We start from the raw sequence: 17,042 nt of genomic DNA on the forward strand, positions 1-17,042 counted from the left end.
TATCATGTTGGTTGACTGGTTAATTGATTTCAGCTCAGAGAAAGAGTGGTATGTATGGACGCCTTACCTTGGTTCACAAATATTTTATTGTGCTGAAGATTTAAGTTTAACACAGGCACAGCCCAAATATATTGGTGTTGATTTTCATCAGTATATTCAAGGTACACATCATAAAATGTAGGCGTGGGGAAGTCAGTTAAGATCTTAGAGATAGGAATCTCACACTGGAAAAGAAAATGAAAAATGAAAGTATCCAAATTGAAAATTAGAAAGCATATTTATTATCTTTACAAGTTTTTTTTAATTGTAAAATGAAAAGCTTTCAGTTACCTTGTTTATCCACATTTCCATGTGTCTTTCAAAACATGAATACTATGTATGATTCTTTTATAAGGGCCAAAATAACTAACAGTAAAGAACCACCTGGATCTTGTCCTACAACCCATTCATTCTCAACAGTAAGTGTACAGTGAAAAGGTTTAAAAACTCCTATCCTATGGGATGAGGTCCCAATTCTTTCTCCTGATGTACACCGCTGTTTATGATTTGGCTCCCCTTAACAGAGCCAGGTTTATCTCCCACTGCTCCCTCTCTGTCTATGGTCCAGTCAAACTAATCTACTTACAGTCTCTAAATATGCTGTGCTATTCTACATCTCTCTGACATTGCAAATGGTGTTTCTGCTTGACATTCCCTTCCCCACTGTGCTCTCCTGGCAAACTCATATTCATTCTACAAGCTCAAGTATCACTCACTCTGTAAAGCCTTTCCATATTTCCCTAGGAACTGCTAATGAACCCTCCTTTGGACCAACATGGTACCTTGTTCATATCTATAGAACAACACATCACATTCTTTGCAATTCTTTGTCTGTCTATATAGCTGTTTTCTCTACTAGGCTATGAACTCCTTGAGAGGCAACCAGGTTCAATGGAAAAACCATGATTTTCAAGCCTAACAGAACATTTACTTGATGCAACACCTTGAGTAAATTACCTAATCTTACTGAGCACCATTTCCTCATTCATAAAACACAAATAATATGTATTTCACATAGTTATTTCATGGATCAGATGAGATAAAAATGATAAAATGCTGAGCATACAGCAGCGGGCATTTAACAAGTCTTGATTCTCCTGGCCCAAAGTAGACACAAAATAGCATTTTTTTAAAATAACATAGAAGTCGTTTCTGATAATAAAAGTAAATGCACGTTCATGATAGAAAATTTGGAAAATATAAAAAAGAGAAAAAATCACCTGTAATGCCACCATTCAGAGATAACCGCTGTTAAAAATGTTTATCTTCTAATCTGTTTTCCCTGATAGTATTTTTTATTGTAGTTTTAACAAAACTGGAAGCACAGTTTTGTTCTATGGTGTACATATATGCATTTTATCAAGAAGTATTTTTGTAGACTAGTGAATTTCTTTCAAACGTTTAATGGCTCATAATATTCCTTTGTACCATACTGTAGTTTTAAAATGCATTACCAAAGGAAGGAAGGTCAGGGAGGGAGGGAGGGAGGAAAGCATGGAAGGAGAGAAAAGGAAAGCATTTTTATTTGTTTCTGGAGGGTAGAGGGAGGAGGGAGTGATAACACTTTATTGTTCATTAAAAATGAAGTAATACTTTTGCTTTATTCTAAAATGTTCAAAAGTAGAGATTATTTTTATGACCTATATGCCTAGAAGTAAATAAACAACTAATTATGATGTTTAAGACTCTATCTACGACAAGGTACTCTTTTCATGCTGATTAGATTAATAAAAACTATATCAATCGGTGAAATTATTCATTACTACAAGAAATTTCCAATTTCAAAAACTCAAAGATATTCCAATTATTGCTGATGTGAAAAAATGAAGCTAAAATACAGACTGCCTAAAATAGTTCCAACTTACATTCTGCTGATAGGTTGTTCCAAAGGAATAAGCAGCATTTAATCTTGTCTCTGTGTCTGGACAAAGCTACAGCAAAAGAATACAACTGATAAATATCTCTCACAGATGTTTTCTTTGCTTATAGTCAAGGGTTCTCAACACTCAACATGGACATATACTTTATATAATACTCATTCACTGTATCAAGGAATGAAAAGTTAAGGGAGCATCTTTGTTATAAGTCATAACTTAAAGTAGTTTTAAGAAATTCCAATTTAAAACACATGAAAAAAATCAACTCTACCAAGCAACTGATGCTCTATCCAAGCAATAATCTAGTTTTTTTCTCATCTTTGCCTCAGTCAAATATAAGACACGTTAGGAATTCTCTAGCTAGAATCATACTCACCTGTAAAACACCTCCTTCTAAAGTTTGCCACTTGAGAAAATTTCCTCTTACATCATAAGAAGCAGCAACAAACTTCAGTTTTGTATACTGATTAAAGAAAAACAAGAATAAAATAATGTCACATACTCTGAAACTCTATAAATATATATATTACATACAACAGTCTATACAAACTTTCAGAGTTTAGACTTCCAGAGTATATATTCAGTAAAATAGCCTATAAAATTTTTTTCATTGTTGATTGATCTTTTCTTTTTCCAGAGATCAAATATTGAATTCAACTATCTTTACTTTGAAGCAACATTAATCTAAGTATCTCTATGATTAAACACACCAAAATAAATGGACTGGGTTTTCGCACAAAAACTATTATTTCAGAATTGAGAGGCAGCGCTGGTGACAGATAACTTCATTTGAAACCTGTTAAATGTGTGTGTTGTGTGTGTGTGTGTGTGTGTGTGTGTGTGTGTGTGTGTATGGGGGGTGAGTAGGGGAGGGAAAAATCTGTTCTTTCATTCTAGAAGGTCAAAAAGTTGAGGTAAGAATTTGGAGCTGTGAAGTGCTAAGGAAAGGCATAAGAATCCCAGTCAATCTTTGGAAGCCCTTTTTAAACATGTGGAGATACAGGACAGAGATGGCTTTGCATTTGGTGATGAAAACTGTCCTTCCCAACCCCACAAGTACCACTTGCTGCCATACGACATAATCCAGAGGTATCATATACTCAAGTAAGGCAGCTAAACTTTGTATTTTTAGTTCCTCAGCAGCTAATATTCAGATTTAGTTTAGTAATTAAATTTTTAAAAGGCTATCAAGAATTATGACTAGTAATATTCTTGTTACCTTTTAAAATTGTAAATCAAAATGTAGTTATCCTTCAATAATATAGTGACTTGTACCTGGTTTTCCCCTTTAAAACTGAAATTTGTAGGAAGAGGTGTAGTACTGAGTACTTGAGGTGCTAATCCTAGCTGGTCTCCATAGAACAGCCATGGAAGATTCTGTCTCCTATAAACAATCACAATTGTTTTAATAATGGGGAACAATTCTTAATATGTATTTGTGCAAGTAATTGCACTGAATTTCGTCAAAATGATGGTTCATCAATTAGAATAGCCTTACCAAAATGAAACAGAATGAACAGTGCCCAGTCCAGCAGTATTTTCAAAGATAAACTGAAACAGTCGACATGCATCAAAAGTGGTAGAGTCATAAGAATTCATATTCATCACACACATATTTCCAAGAGCTTGGCAAGATGTCAGATTGGCATACACCTACAAGAGAGTAATGACAGAGAAATGTATGGACTTTAACATCCTAAGCAAAAGTTGACATAAAAATTATGCTCGGTTTTAACTTTACCTATTCTGCAAATTCTTTTTTTGGACATTCTTTTGCTTTTAATACCTTTCCTCTAATTTAAGTAGAAAAGAACTTTCTATATGGCAGATAAATAATTTGTACATTTTAACTGTAAATTTTAGGTGGAAATATAAAGACAAGCAATTAAAAGAAGAACTAACAGCATGACATTTAAAAAAACTATTATGCAGAATAATTTTTGAAAGAATAATAATTTGTTCCTATATTAGAGCTTATGCATATAAATCTAATCCATTTTAAGTAATTTGTTTATGAACAGCAAAATAAGATCATTTGTTGAGTTTGCCCCTTAAACTTCTTTTTCAGTTTTCCCTTTCAGGAAAAGACCACTCCATTTTTAGTTATTCAAATAAAAATCACTGCAGTAATATTCTGTCTCTCCCTTCTCGTATCCAGCTCATCATTAAATCTATTGGCTCAATCTTCAAAGTATATCCAGAAGCTAAACATTTCTCACACTTCCATGGTACCACCCTTGTCCACGAGTCCACTTTCTCTCACCTGGATTACTCTAATACTCTCCTAAATGGTCCCCCCGCTTCTGTCTTTGCCCCAACAAAATGTGCTCTCCATATTAGAGTGATCTTTTCAAAACCTGAGGTCAACCATTGTCTTCCTTTGCACAAAATCCTCTATATCCCTTCCAGTAAACTCCAAGTCCTCAACATAGTCACTCCTTTCACCCGTGAACTCATCTCTCCACTTTCCCTGCTCACTCTGTTCTAGCCACTCAGGTCTCCTTCCTGTTTCTTTAGCATGAACACCAGAGAACTCCTGCTTCGGGACCTCTGCACTTGCTATAGTCTCTGCTTAGAATACTCTTCCCCTAGATATTTACAAGGCTCTCTTCTACTTCCTTCAGATCTTTACTCAAATATCACGCTCCCAGAGATGCCTGTCCTGACCACCCTCCATAAAATAGCACTACCTTCCACTCTCTATGCTCTTTACCCTGATTTATTTGTCTTTATAGCACTTAGCACCACCTAACATTTACTTACAATATAATTCTACGGGGGATTTTTCTCTGCCTTTTCCTGAAATAGATAACTTAAAGATTTGAGAACAGAGCTTGGCATACAGTAGGTCATCAATAAACATTTACTAAATGATAGTATGAATCAGTTTCCCCTAACATTCAATTTCTGCTGAATAAGTTTGGACACATTCAATTTACGAATAATGAAATGTGAAATGAATAACATTTTCTTTAGTATTCTCTTTCAGTCCACTTAGAAAGGGTTTATTTTTCTTATAGAAAATGACCAAGGAGATATATCTACTTAGAGAGGAAAGTTTTATTAAGTGGGGAAAAAAATGGTATCACAATTCTTTGAAATGGAATAAAATTATTTTCTAGAAATTCAAATATACCCAACAAGCAGCTGCTGATGACTGCAAATACTCTGCAAACCATTCTGAAGTGAAAGACATGCCCTGTAAACACAAAGATGAATTTTAGTTTTAAGTTCAAATAGAAATTCCTTAACCCTACGCTGTTTAGAAGACATTAATATGTATATTGCTGAATCGGAAATAACTAACATTACTTTCTCAATATTATCAGAAAAATAGATTCTAACGGCAATATAAGAATTAATTCTAAGCAATGTCAGTAATTACAAATAGGACTGAATTACAAAATCACATCACTTAGGCAAAGGATATAAGGAAACAAAGTATGTCTATAATCAAAAAAAAAAACAAGAAAACACTATTATGCCCATTTCACTAAAACAAAAATCAAAGTGCAAAAAAATAAAAGAAAAACTAGATTCTGACTTAGTATTGGTTAATATTTGCTGATTTAGGATTATTACACTGTATTAAATTGGCAAGTAATAAAAAAGAAATATCTGTGAATGATTTCTAAGCAACTGGAGACTGGGGATATACAGAGTAACTAATATGTAAAATCTCCAAAGTGGTGATTCTCAAACAATGATGGGTATCAGAATCAACTGTGGAATTTCCTAAAAACAGAAAATGCTTGGCTTCATTCTAAACCAAATGAAACAGAATGCCTAGGATGAGACCAAGGCATACATGTGCTCTAAAAGCTGCAGGTACAAGCCTCTAGTTAAGCACCACTGCTGTAAAGTTCATCTGCATATCTTGCTAAAAAATGAGACACCGAGAAGCACCAGTCAGAATAAATTCTCTGAACATGGACAATGGAGATAAAACCAAATTATATGAATCGTGACACCACAACTGTCAAAGAAATCTAAAATAAAATTATGAGTCACTTCATTATTCATTATTTTCATCTCTTCAATAAGCAAAAATTCTCATTTTGTAAGAAAAAAACCTATGCATAGAAGGTTGACTAACACACACAAAAAGGCTGAGCAAAAATGGAAAGCAATAACAACAGTACTGGCAAATGCATGTAAAATGAAGCCACAGACAATGCCAGTGATAAAGTTGTATGATCCTTTGTAAAACAATATCCACGGAATTTTTAGAAACACTTAGGAAATTTGCCTTAAGGCAATAATCTCTCCAAAAGGAAAAACACATCTTTGTGCATAAAATGGTTGACAGCAATATTATTAATAACAGAAAACCTAAATAGTCAATAGACATACAATTACATGAATTTCAATGCATAAACTAGAGTATTACGTGACTATTTAAAATTATAATTACATTGGTTGAGCCTGGAACACAGTATAGAGAAACTAAGGTAGTGCCTAAAGACTGAAAGAGACATGTCAAAATAACACAGGGGCTATACCAAAGGAAGTCCAAATTTGAGGCAATTTGAGCTTTGAAAAGAAGAGTAACAGTGACAGATTATAACACACTCATGATACCTGGAGTTTGCAGTAAAGCTAAAAAAAAAATAAAAGCACATAGAGAAAAGAAAGCACTCTTTCTAGAAGACTGCTAACTAAAAATATAAAGGGAACAACAGAATTGTGAAATCATTTTTTTTTTTTTTTTTTTGCGGTACGCAGGCCTCTCATTGTTGTGGCCTCTCCTGCTGCGGAGCACAGGCTCCAGACGCGCAGGCTCAGCGGCCGTGGCTCACAGGCCCAGCCACTCTGCGGCATGTGGGATCTTCCTGGACCGGGGCACGAACCCGTGTGCCCTGCATCGGCAGGCGGACTCTCAACCACTGTGCCACCAGGGAAGCCCTGTGAAATCATTTTGAAATAACCAATTTAATAATTGATTCAGGTAAGGTTCATCAATGGCTGCTAAAACAGATATGTACATAGTCTCAAAGTAAAATCTCAGACTAACTTATTAGTCACAGTACCTTTCCAATGGAGAGAAGTGGCAGACAGCACCATGACCAGGCAGTCAATTTAGCATCACCACTAACTGGACATCCTGACCTTATGTGCTCCTTGTTGATGCAATGGGCTATTCCCAACACCTATATCATATTTTTGCAAAAAGACATTTCACTGAGTCTAATCATGAGAAAAATCCAGAGTGTGGGATGCTCTACAAGAAAGCTGGCCTTGACTCTCCAAGAGTCAATGCAAAAAAAAAAAAAAAAAAAAAAAAGCCAAAACAAAAAACCCAAAAAGCAAAACAGAACAAGGATCTCTCTGTTCTAAATTAAAGGAGACTAAAAAGATTAACTCAGTGCGGGGTCTTTCACTGATCCTGGGTCCCCCTTGCCAAAAAAGTGGGGAGGGATAAAAGACTTCATTGAAACAAATGGGGAAATTTGTTGGGTATGAACAGTATATCAGGTAATTCTATTATATTAATTTTAATCTTATTAGGTGTGATACCAGAAAAATGCCCTTGTTCTTAGGAGCTACATGATAAAGTATTTAGGAGTGAAATGTTATATAGCTACAAATTATTTTCAAGTGGCTCAGAAAAAAATATGGATGTGTATGTGTGCATATGCATACACTCACATACACAGAGAGAGATAAAGCAAATGTGGCAAAACATTAATAATTGGTTAAACTACTAAAAGATATATGCACAGTTATTATTTTTTTCAACTTTTCTGCAACTTAAAAATTTTTCAAAATTAAAGTTGGGAAAACAAACGAAGATGTAAGCTGTTTTTGGAAAAAGGGAATGGGAAGACACTGGTTCATATATTTGGAAAGTTTTTATTGATTGTCTGGTATATTACCTGAGGAGGACTGCAAGTCTCTCTTATAAAATTATATAAAACTATAGGATACAGAAATAGTTATAGATATGTGTATGTATATACATAATGTGTGTATATATTTTCTAGCTATGTCTGCTAAAGAGGGCATACTAAGCATGGTAAGCTTGGTTTCTAAGTATTATCCTTAAGAGCTTCTTAGAGAAATAACTGTTTCCAGGGCTGAAGCAGGAAAAGTACAAGATGAGCCTGGAAATCTTATTGTGCCAGAAAGTAAGGAAATGCTCAAAGAATGATAGAGATATGTCAAAAAGACATAGGAACCAACTCAAAGGGGCTTCTAATAATGGCCAAATCTATGACAATTTGAGCACCAAAACAAACAATACATATACTGGATTATAAGAAATGAATAAAATAGGAACCCACAAATCCATACTGTCCTTACTGAACAAATAAATATATAAAGGTGAGGAAGGGAAAATTCCTTACAGTAGAATGTTAATAATGTGGAAGGAATGATAGAAACATTTGGCAACCATCATAGTAGTGGTTGATGAAGGCAAGTGACATCAGTGGAAACTAAAGCTACTTAGTTTAGAGAAGGTTTAGAGAAGAAGAAGTGTAACCTTGGAAATTCTCCTCAAAAATACTACCAAATACAGGGGCTTCCCTGGTGGTGCAGTGGTTGAGAGTCTGCCTGCCGATGCAGGGGACACGGGTTTGTGCCCTGGTCCGGGAAGATCCCACATGCCGCAGAGCAGCTGGGCCCATGAGCCATGGCCGCTGAGCCTGAACGTCTGGAGCCTGTGCTCCACAATGGGACAGGCCACAACAGTGAGAGGCCCGCGTACCGCAAAAAAAAAAAACCTACCAAATACAAAGGGAAAATGGTAACTTAATAGCAGATGTGGTGAGTTTACAGCAGGGGGTGATGGTTAGGTTGACACCACCAGTGGTGGGACAGATGGACAACATGTGTCTCCTCATGTGACGCAATGGATTGAGAAGAGCACATCTTTTTTGTGGTTTCCTGCCAGGCATGTCCTGATTATGAAAAAAAACTGGATGGACCCAGGTTGAGGGTCACCCTCTGGATTGTAAGGCCTGTAGTCTTCAAAACTGTCGAGGTAGGGGACTTCCCTGGTGGCCTAGAGGTTAGGATTCTGGGTTTTCACTACTGTGGCCCAGGGTTCAATCCCTGGTCAGGGAACAAGATCCCGCAAGCCATGTGGCATGGTCAAAAAAAAAAAAAAATAGTAAAATGACAAAACTGTCGAGTTCATGAAAGGCAGGGAAAGACTGAGGACGTGTTCCAGACTGGAGGAGACTGAAGGGGACGTGACCTCTAAATGACTGGTAATCTGAGACCAAATATGAAAAAGAGACATTGTTGGAATTTTTGGCAAAGTTATTTTTACTTATTTTGAAAAGGAAAAAATGAAAATTAAAGGCCTGCAAATTTGATAATGGTATATGTCACTATAATCAGAGACCGGAGAAGAATGCCCCAGAAAACATGAATCTTACTACAAACGAGCCAATATTTGGATGATCTTAAGCTCCCTATGTATATGTCTATTTTAGTATTTGTTTTTCTGCAAATATTTGGTACTTGCCTGTAATCCCACAAGACTATACTGGAGGAGAGGAATTTTTGCTTTATTCATGAGGATTCCAGATTCCACCCTCATCACGGCTATCCTTACAGCTCCCCTAGTCACTCCCATTTATTCAGTGATGATTGTAGCAACCAGGTCCTAGCCTATCCACACAAGCTCTACTCTGACTGACTCCTAGTTAGTCATCTAACTCCTCTTCTCTTGGACTGATGACCTCTTCAGTTCCGATTCATCCACTTCCCATTTTACATCCCAGATCTTGTTATCACCAGATTCTGTTGCAAAAGCTCTAACTATCTGCCATCACGCTCTCATCTATAAACAAGGAACTTGGTCGGATACAAATAATCCTCAAATCTCCAGTGACTACCATGTACAGGCTCTGTGAGGTAGGTATTATTACACCCAACCTACAGACAATAAAACTGACGTTTAGCAAAGTCCAAAGGTATAAAACTAATGACTGGTAAATCCAGGGTTCAAATCTAGAGTCTCTGGTGCTCTTAACTATATTATACTCCATTCTTTATAGGATCTATAAAAGACCTTTCCAGCTTAAACATTCTGAGATCCACTGAAAAAGAAATGAGCTGAGGTAGAGAAGAGAGCAACTGTACTTATAAATTATAATGCTGAGTTGTTGTCTAACGTTTCTTATTGACTGATAATTTCCATTTTAAAGGGATTTACACATAAATGTTTCTCATTTTAGCCCCAAATTAATTACCAAAGGAAGAAATGCAGAAATATCCTTAACAATAGAACAACAAAAAAAACTGAAGCATACTCACAAGATCTCCATAACGTGCAGCTGAAATCATACGTGGAGGGAAATTCCCTGTGCTGCTGAAACATAATCCCCCTGTCTTCATTAATAAATAAGAAAAAAAAAAGTTTATGGAAGAATATAAGTAATTTAATTTAAAAGTATATACATTATCAATTTGATTAGACTTACTAAAATGTTAGGTTCTGAACATACACAGGACCTGCTGGTGTTAATGAATGTTGGTTCACATTGGACACACCTGTCAATATAACAAAAATAATTTGTTAAATGTTAATAAATTACACTAGCCCTAATTTAATTGAGAACTTGTCTTCCTAACTGATTATATTAGAATAGACTCATTCAACTAAGCAATTACTTGTAATAAAATAAACATATTAGAAGTATTAATGCTGATATACTACTCTTTGTATTACAAGGCAAGGTATAAATAAATAAAATTAACCAATAATAGGCGAATATTCTTTTGAAGCCGCAGGTAATATAAAATAAATAGTATTGAATAGCAAAGATGGTTAAGTCACTCAAATAACAAAAGAGCCCAACAAACTCATATAAATGAAACCAAATCCATTTTTATAAGTAGCTATTATCGAATATACTTTCCTTATTTTTCTGCCACAAAGCAAAAAGGTAACATACGCTGAAAAGAAACGAGTATCTATACCCTCATCAAACCTACAGCAAACACTCTTAAAGTCTTTTCATCTTCTTTATTTATTTTAGGAAAATACTTTATATTTTTCATTAATGAATGATATAGAGGGAGGGAGGGAGGGCAGTGGACTAGTGGGGACACTGATAGGTTTCTATGGGTACTCATTACAAAACAGAACAGGTAGGAGGAGGAGCTGGGGCACAGCACAGAACTCAAACTAGGCCTAGGGAGGTATAAGAGGAGAGGAACGGGGGATCAACCCAGTGGTCTGTATTAGGATGCTACAACCTAGGTCACCCTGAGAGAAAAGATGATCCAACACTAAGTATCCCCAGGAGAAACTGCTCAAGTATTTTCTATCTCCAATTTGGGAACTGAAGAGAAAACAGTATTTAGAGGGAGGTCAGCATGTAGGCAACTAAAAAAATTGAAGAACTGGAATAGGGATGATGTGTTTGAGTTAAAGAAACGGAGGGGTGTGTGTGTGGTGTGCAGGTATGCATGCATAAACGGGGAACAGGAAGTGAAAGAGAATAAGGCTATAAACCAGGATACCTGGGTTATGATAATTATCATCACATTTATTAACATATTTTTATGTAATATAATATATAAAGATAGTACCTAGTATATAATAAGTAGATTGCAAATAAAAGTTACTATTATATACTATGCATTATATTATAGATTATGTACAAATTACGTGACAAACAAAAATCGGTACCTTTTACTGAGCACTTACTCTGTAGTATTTAGCTAAGAACTTTAGATATGTAAAGTATGTTTCTGAGCTGTGGTAACAGCCTATGAAGTGGGTGGTATGTCCCCATTCTGAAGACAAGGAGACAGACTTATCGAGTGAGGTCAAACAACCAACAAGACACTGAAACAAGAATTAAACCCTATTCTGTCTCATTTTCTGGGCCTCAGCTTCCTTACCTGTTTATTTCTATCCTTCCTTGGGTTATTGTGAGGAGCAAGGAATCTGATAGGAAAGGCACAGATTCTACATAAATATAAGATATTAATGAAGTCAGCACCCAGCATACCGCTTACCTGTTTCCTAAAGCATTTGCTATTGTAAAAGAGTTTTCACTTTCCTCACAGAGTTTACAAGTTGCTTCAGACAACAACGTTCCATTAACATCTCTTTCCACTAAACAATTTAGAAACAATAAGATGTTAACTCATAGTCAATATATAAGCTTCTATACACTTAGTAAAACCCAGTTGTAATTATTATTCTAGTAATTCTCAAAACAACTTGTTTGCATAAAGTCATGTCAAGCACCATCCATAATAAAGTATCAAAAAGTGAAGCCTTCCCCATTTCCACATAAAAAATACAGAAACCAATTTCCAAATCATCATCATCATCTTAAATTAATATATTTTCCTCAGAGAATTTCTTACCTCTTACCTGCATGTTCCTGTTACACTGGATTTGGGGAAACAAGTATTTTCATAGACTTCTGATAAGTTTCACAACTTAGAGGGCTTTTGGTGGTATCTATTACAATTGTAAATTCATATACCTTATAATACTACAGTTTCATTTTCAGATACCTAGCCCACAGAAACACTTGAAGATGTGCATAAAAATATTCATCAAAACATTATTTGTGGGCTTCCCTGGTGGCGCAGTGGTTGAGAGTCCGCCTGCCGATACAGGGGACATGGGTTCGTGCCCCGGTCCGGTAAGATCCCACATGCCGCGGAGAGGCTAGGCCCGTGAGCCATGACCGCTGAGCCTGCGCGTCCGGAGTCTGTGCTCCGCAACGGGAGAGGCCACAACAGTGAGAGGCCCGCGTACCGCAAAAAAACCCCAAACATTATTTGTTAGAAAATAATCTAAATATTTTAAATAGCAAAATGCTATGAAATACCATGGAGTGGATTAAAAAGTATGTGGTAGATCTAACAGATCATACCATTAACTGAAAAAAGTATGCTGGAGAACAATGTTTTTGGTATGAAGTATTTACATAAAAAATACCACTTATATTTCCTGTGGTTACAATGTATACAATGTACATTAAAAACAGGAAAAAAAAAGTCTATAAGGACACATTCTAGAATCTACTTCTTACCTAAAATATGGCCAGTGGGACAGTGGCATTTTCCTTCTGCAGTTAAACCACCAGGGCAAGAAATACAGTTCCAGCCATCTTCAGTAACACCTTTCTAAATTAAAAGAAAAAAATTATTTTCCCTTTCTTAATTAATGTTCTCCTTAATTTATCATTAAGTCCAAAAAGCCACAACAGTGTATAATTTGCAGGAGCTATGCAAATAAATTACATAAATATGAGCCACATAAAGATTTCCTGGATAGACAATTTGTGCTTATATTCAAAAATCAAGCTATACGTTATTACTACAAGTACTGACTACTATATTATCATTACTATAAGTACTGACTACTATTAACTCCAGGCAATAGTTCTTTTTTCCTTATGATTTTCAATTTAAATGAGTCCTTACTCTCATAATTAAGTCATTCAGTTTTTGCATTTACAAAGAAAAAATGCAACGAAATTCCACACTATTTAATCAACAGATAGCCAATTAATAGTTTAGTCTTACCTGTTCTAAAATAGTTATTCTAATTTTTAAAAATTCAAATATAATAGCTTTTAACAATTAAGTTATGATTTAAAATGGATGAATTTTATTGTAAATAAATATACTTAAAGTTGTTTAAATTATGAGATCTTTCCTTTTATCCACTAATAGTAAAGGTTTTTGATAAAATATGACATCATCAAAAATTGGGCTTATAATATTATATGGTTTAGAAAAAAACCTGGGGTAAAAATACAGTAATTTTATTACAAATATGGATGTAACCAAAATTAATAGAAAACAATGGTAACAACAAAACAATGCCACAAATTATTTTAGGTTTTGGTTGAAAAGACTGGATATATCAAGAAATGCTCCTATATTTGTTAGTACATTTATACATGTAGGACTATTTAAAAATTATGATAGCTTAGTAATGTCACTGAAAAATAAATCTGCTTTGGCACCATTTCATATTAGCAGCTTTTTATCACTGTAATTCAGCTAGGGTCAATATTTCCAAAAATATAAAGTTTCAAAATGATCATCAAACCTGTAAGTACTAGTCATAAACAAGGACTGGTTTATATAGTAAATATTAAATTCCCAGACTCAATTTTTTTAATACAATAATGAGAAGAAACATTACTATAAAGACAGAACTGGCACACTGACTCATAATTACCCAAAATGATTCAAAGATATATTTCTGTTAATTAAGAATCATCATATATAGTAACTATTAATTTACTAATTTTCCAAAAATTATGATATAATGAAATGATTAACAAAACAGATATTAACCTATTTACTGATGAAACTGGCATTTCATGAACTTATCACTCAGATATCATTACGAACATGAATCATTATATAAAACTGTTGACGCTAAATCTAAGACACTGAACTCACTCTGTACCAAATGATACAAAAATGAAAAACTGCTCTATATATGTATCATTCACTCATCTACTGATATTTGCTTTTATAACGCAGTTTCTCTATGAAATAAAAATAAAAATAAAGACACTCAAATTTTCACAGCTTTGTGTTTTTTCAGATTTCAAAAAGTAAAGCAATATCTTCGTTTTTTTCCAAGTTTGCAAAATTTCACTGATCTCCCAAAATTTACTCTAGTAAAAACAAAGTTGGCTTAATAATTTTAAAATCTGTGGGAAAATATTAGAGTACAGCATTAAATTGTAGTTTAAAAAACAAAGGTATTTAATTTACTATTTTTTACAGTAAGATTATTTTTTAAAATAAATACTCCATACCATGTTTTCTGGGCACTTTTTACAAATAATATCAGGTCCTCCATTATTAGAGATCATCTGAAATCCTGGTAGACACACACATACAGTTCCTAAAAAGAAAAGAGCCAATTTTGACCTTGATAAATAAAACTCCAAGATAGGAAAATTTTAATAACTCTTAAGATCTTGAGAAGTAGTAGTTAAGAGCAAGACAGCAGAGGGACTTCCCGGTGGAGCAGTGGTTAAGACTCTGTGCTCCCAATACAGGGGGCTGGGGTTTGATCCCTGGTCAGGAAACTAGATCCCACATGCATGCCACAACTAAGAGTTTGCATGCCACAACTAAGGAGCCCACGAGCCGCAACTAAGGAGCCCTCCTGCCACAACTAAGACCCAGGGCAACCAAATGAATAAATATTAAAAAAAAAAAGCAATACAGTGGAGCCAGTACTGCCTAGGTTCTAATCTTGATTCTGCTACTTAGTTGTGTGACCCTGAGCAAGGCTCTGTGCTTTGGCTTCCAATTTGGTAAAATGGGAACAACAAACAGTACCTACCTCACGGGGTTAATATAAGTTAGTTATTATCTGTAAAGGTCTTAGAATCCGTCTGGCACACAGTAGGTATTGTGTTTGCTACCATTTTAAGTGCAAGCATAAATAAACTATTAAGTTATAACTATTAAACTAATAACCAAACTACTGATTAACTGCTATGGGAGATTTTGCATTTCTATTTCATCCAACCATACACATATATTCAATGAATTCAAATTTACTTTGTCAAAACAAAACCTTATTAGGAAAGTTATCTCGATTCGAATAAATCACTGTTTTCCTCTGTTTGGAAAGATAGTAAACTTTATAAGATAATCACTACTCAATTTTCTGAATAGGTAAGGACAGCATTCTCTAAGAAGGCATTAAGTGGATACAGCACCCATAGGAATCCATGTAGTAGAATGTTTATGATATCAGGGTTCATAACTATGAACCTTACACTTTAGAGTCTGGGAAATGCTTTCTCATTCATATTTCCTCACCTGAGAATCCTGACCTGTCCTACACAGTGACTTAAATAAAGATACATCAAATTTAAAGATGGCAGAAAGTTAATACCTGGGTGCCCAAACCGAGATTAAAAACATTCTAAACTTTATAATATGGGAAAAGTCTTATTCTGAGCAGTTTCAGTGAGGACAACTAGGACCAAATGATGAACGTCTCAAGAAAAAAAAAGTTAAGTTTAATCTAAAGAGACTTTAAGGGCAATCAGTAATATTCAACAATGAAAGGGCTAAATCCTAAGGAAATCTATAATATTACGGACAGACTGCATAGTGGAAACACATAGGTCAAGACTGAGGGCAAAGAGACAGGAGTTCTTCCTGTCCCCAATTTAGAAGACAAAGAAGACATTACGACCTCATCTGGGCTTCCATTTCTGTATCTGTAAAACGAGAAGACTGGACCTGATTACGGTTAAGGTCCCTTCCAGCTCTAAATTCTGGGATTTGAAAAGATCAAAAACTATCAAAGTTTACAAGCGCTGATTTGCATTCCCTCCCTGACCTGTTCTGTCACCTGCTCCTCTGCACCTCAGATTACTTCTCTATTTTTCTTCCTTCGGTAGTCAGCTTTCCAGGTGCCTCCCTAAAGACCCCCCGGATGAGGAGTGAGGGACTGGAGCCGAGAAATTAATTTCGACAGCCTATGAGGTAGCGGACTCAGGGTTTCCCCAACCTCACTCGTTGTGTGCAAACTTCAATCCTCCAAGAAACCCTCCTCTCAGGCGTTGGCAGTTAACCCTTCTGAAACATTCTTCCGCAGACGAAAAGATATTTTAGTGACGAGGGGTCTGGGGACAGCATCAAGGCGGAGGTGTTACTTTGGCTAGGGCCCATCCCGGACCGTCTCACCTCGAGCATCCTGCCTCTGATTGGCTCCACACGCGACACAGGAGAGCGCGGAGATATCGAAGTACTGGTTGTGGCCGCATGTCTCCGGCTGCCGGAAAGGGAAGAAGAAGGTCTGAGCCTGTGAGACGCGAAGAAGGACCAACAAGAGGAACAGAGTCACACCCGCAGCGTTTAAGGTGGACCAAGCCGCCATTGCCACCACGGTCCCGCGTCCGCCCGTCACCAAGATGCACTCACTCGCGGCCGCGCAGTCTCCGGCGCCCCATCAGCCTCCGCGACAACTCTGCAGAGCTGATTGGACAACTGCGGTCCGGAAGTGTCTGCCTGCGCTGTCTGGTTGCTAGGTTACCAAAGCCGCGGGAAGCTGGCTGGTCTAGGAAAGGATGAGTTAGAGACAAGCTAACCCTGGAGCCTGGCAAGTGGGACCGGCTATTTACAACGTTTGCTTCAAACTCTGCTACT

General features: G+C 36.0%; 1 protein-coding gene across 6 annotated transcripts in view; it reads right to left on the reverse strand.

The window, feature by feature from the left end:
• Positions 1 to 16,817, reverse strand: part of TMEM67 (transmembrane protein 67) — a 45,059-nt gene extending 28,242 nt beyond the window's left edge. For 4 of the 6 annotated variants that reach the window (XR_013824715.1, XR_013824716.1, XM_079902327.1 and 1 more), the window contains exons 1-12: positions 16,581 to 16,817; positions 14,684 to 14,772; positions 12,932 to 13,025; positions 11,898 to 11,997; positions 10,352 to 10,421; positions 10,185 to 10,259; positions 5,053 to 5,115; positions 3,415 to 3,569; positions 3,192 to 3,300; positions 2,293 to 2,379; positions 1,905 to 1,970; positions 68 to 224 (exon numbers count right to left, since the gene is read on the reverse strand). Coding sequence is in view for 4 of the 6 variants with exons in the window: in XM_079902327.1 (XP_079758453.1) it covers positions 68 to 224; positions 1,905 to 1,970; positions 2,293 to 2,379; positions 3,192 to 3,300; positions 3,415 to 3,569; positions 5,053 to 5,115; positions 10,185 to 10,259; positions 10,352 to 10,421; positions 11,898 to 11,997; positions 12,932 to 13,025; positions 14,684 to 14,772; positions 16,581 to 16,773 (1,258 nt within the window). In the remaining 2 variants the exon portion in view is untranslated. Of the gene's footprint in view, positions 1 to 67; positions 225 to 1,904; positions 1,971 to 2,292; positions 2,380 to 3,191; positions 3,301 to 3,414; positions 3,570 to 5,052; positions 5,116 to 10,184; positions 10,260 to 10,351; positions 10,422 to 11,897; positions 11,998 to 12,931; positions 13,026 to 14,683; positions 14,773 to 16,409; positions 16,480 to 16,580 lie in introns of those variants that run through there. The other 2 variants (XM_079902326.1, XM_079902329.1) reach the window with 2 other exon arrangements.
• Between the last annotated feature and the right edge of the window lie 225 nt (positions 16,818 to 17,042).

The sequence above is a fragment of the Stenella coeruleoalba genome (genome assembly GCF_951394435.1).
Source record: "Stenella coeruleoalba genome assembly, chromosome: 17".
In the NCBI taxonomy this organism is placed as follows: Eukaryota; Metazoa; Chordata; class Mammalia; order Artiodactyla; family Delphinidae; genus Stenella; species Stenella coeruleoalba.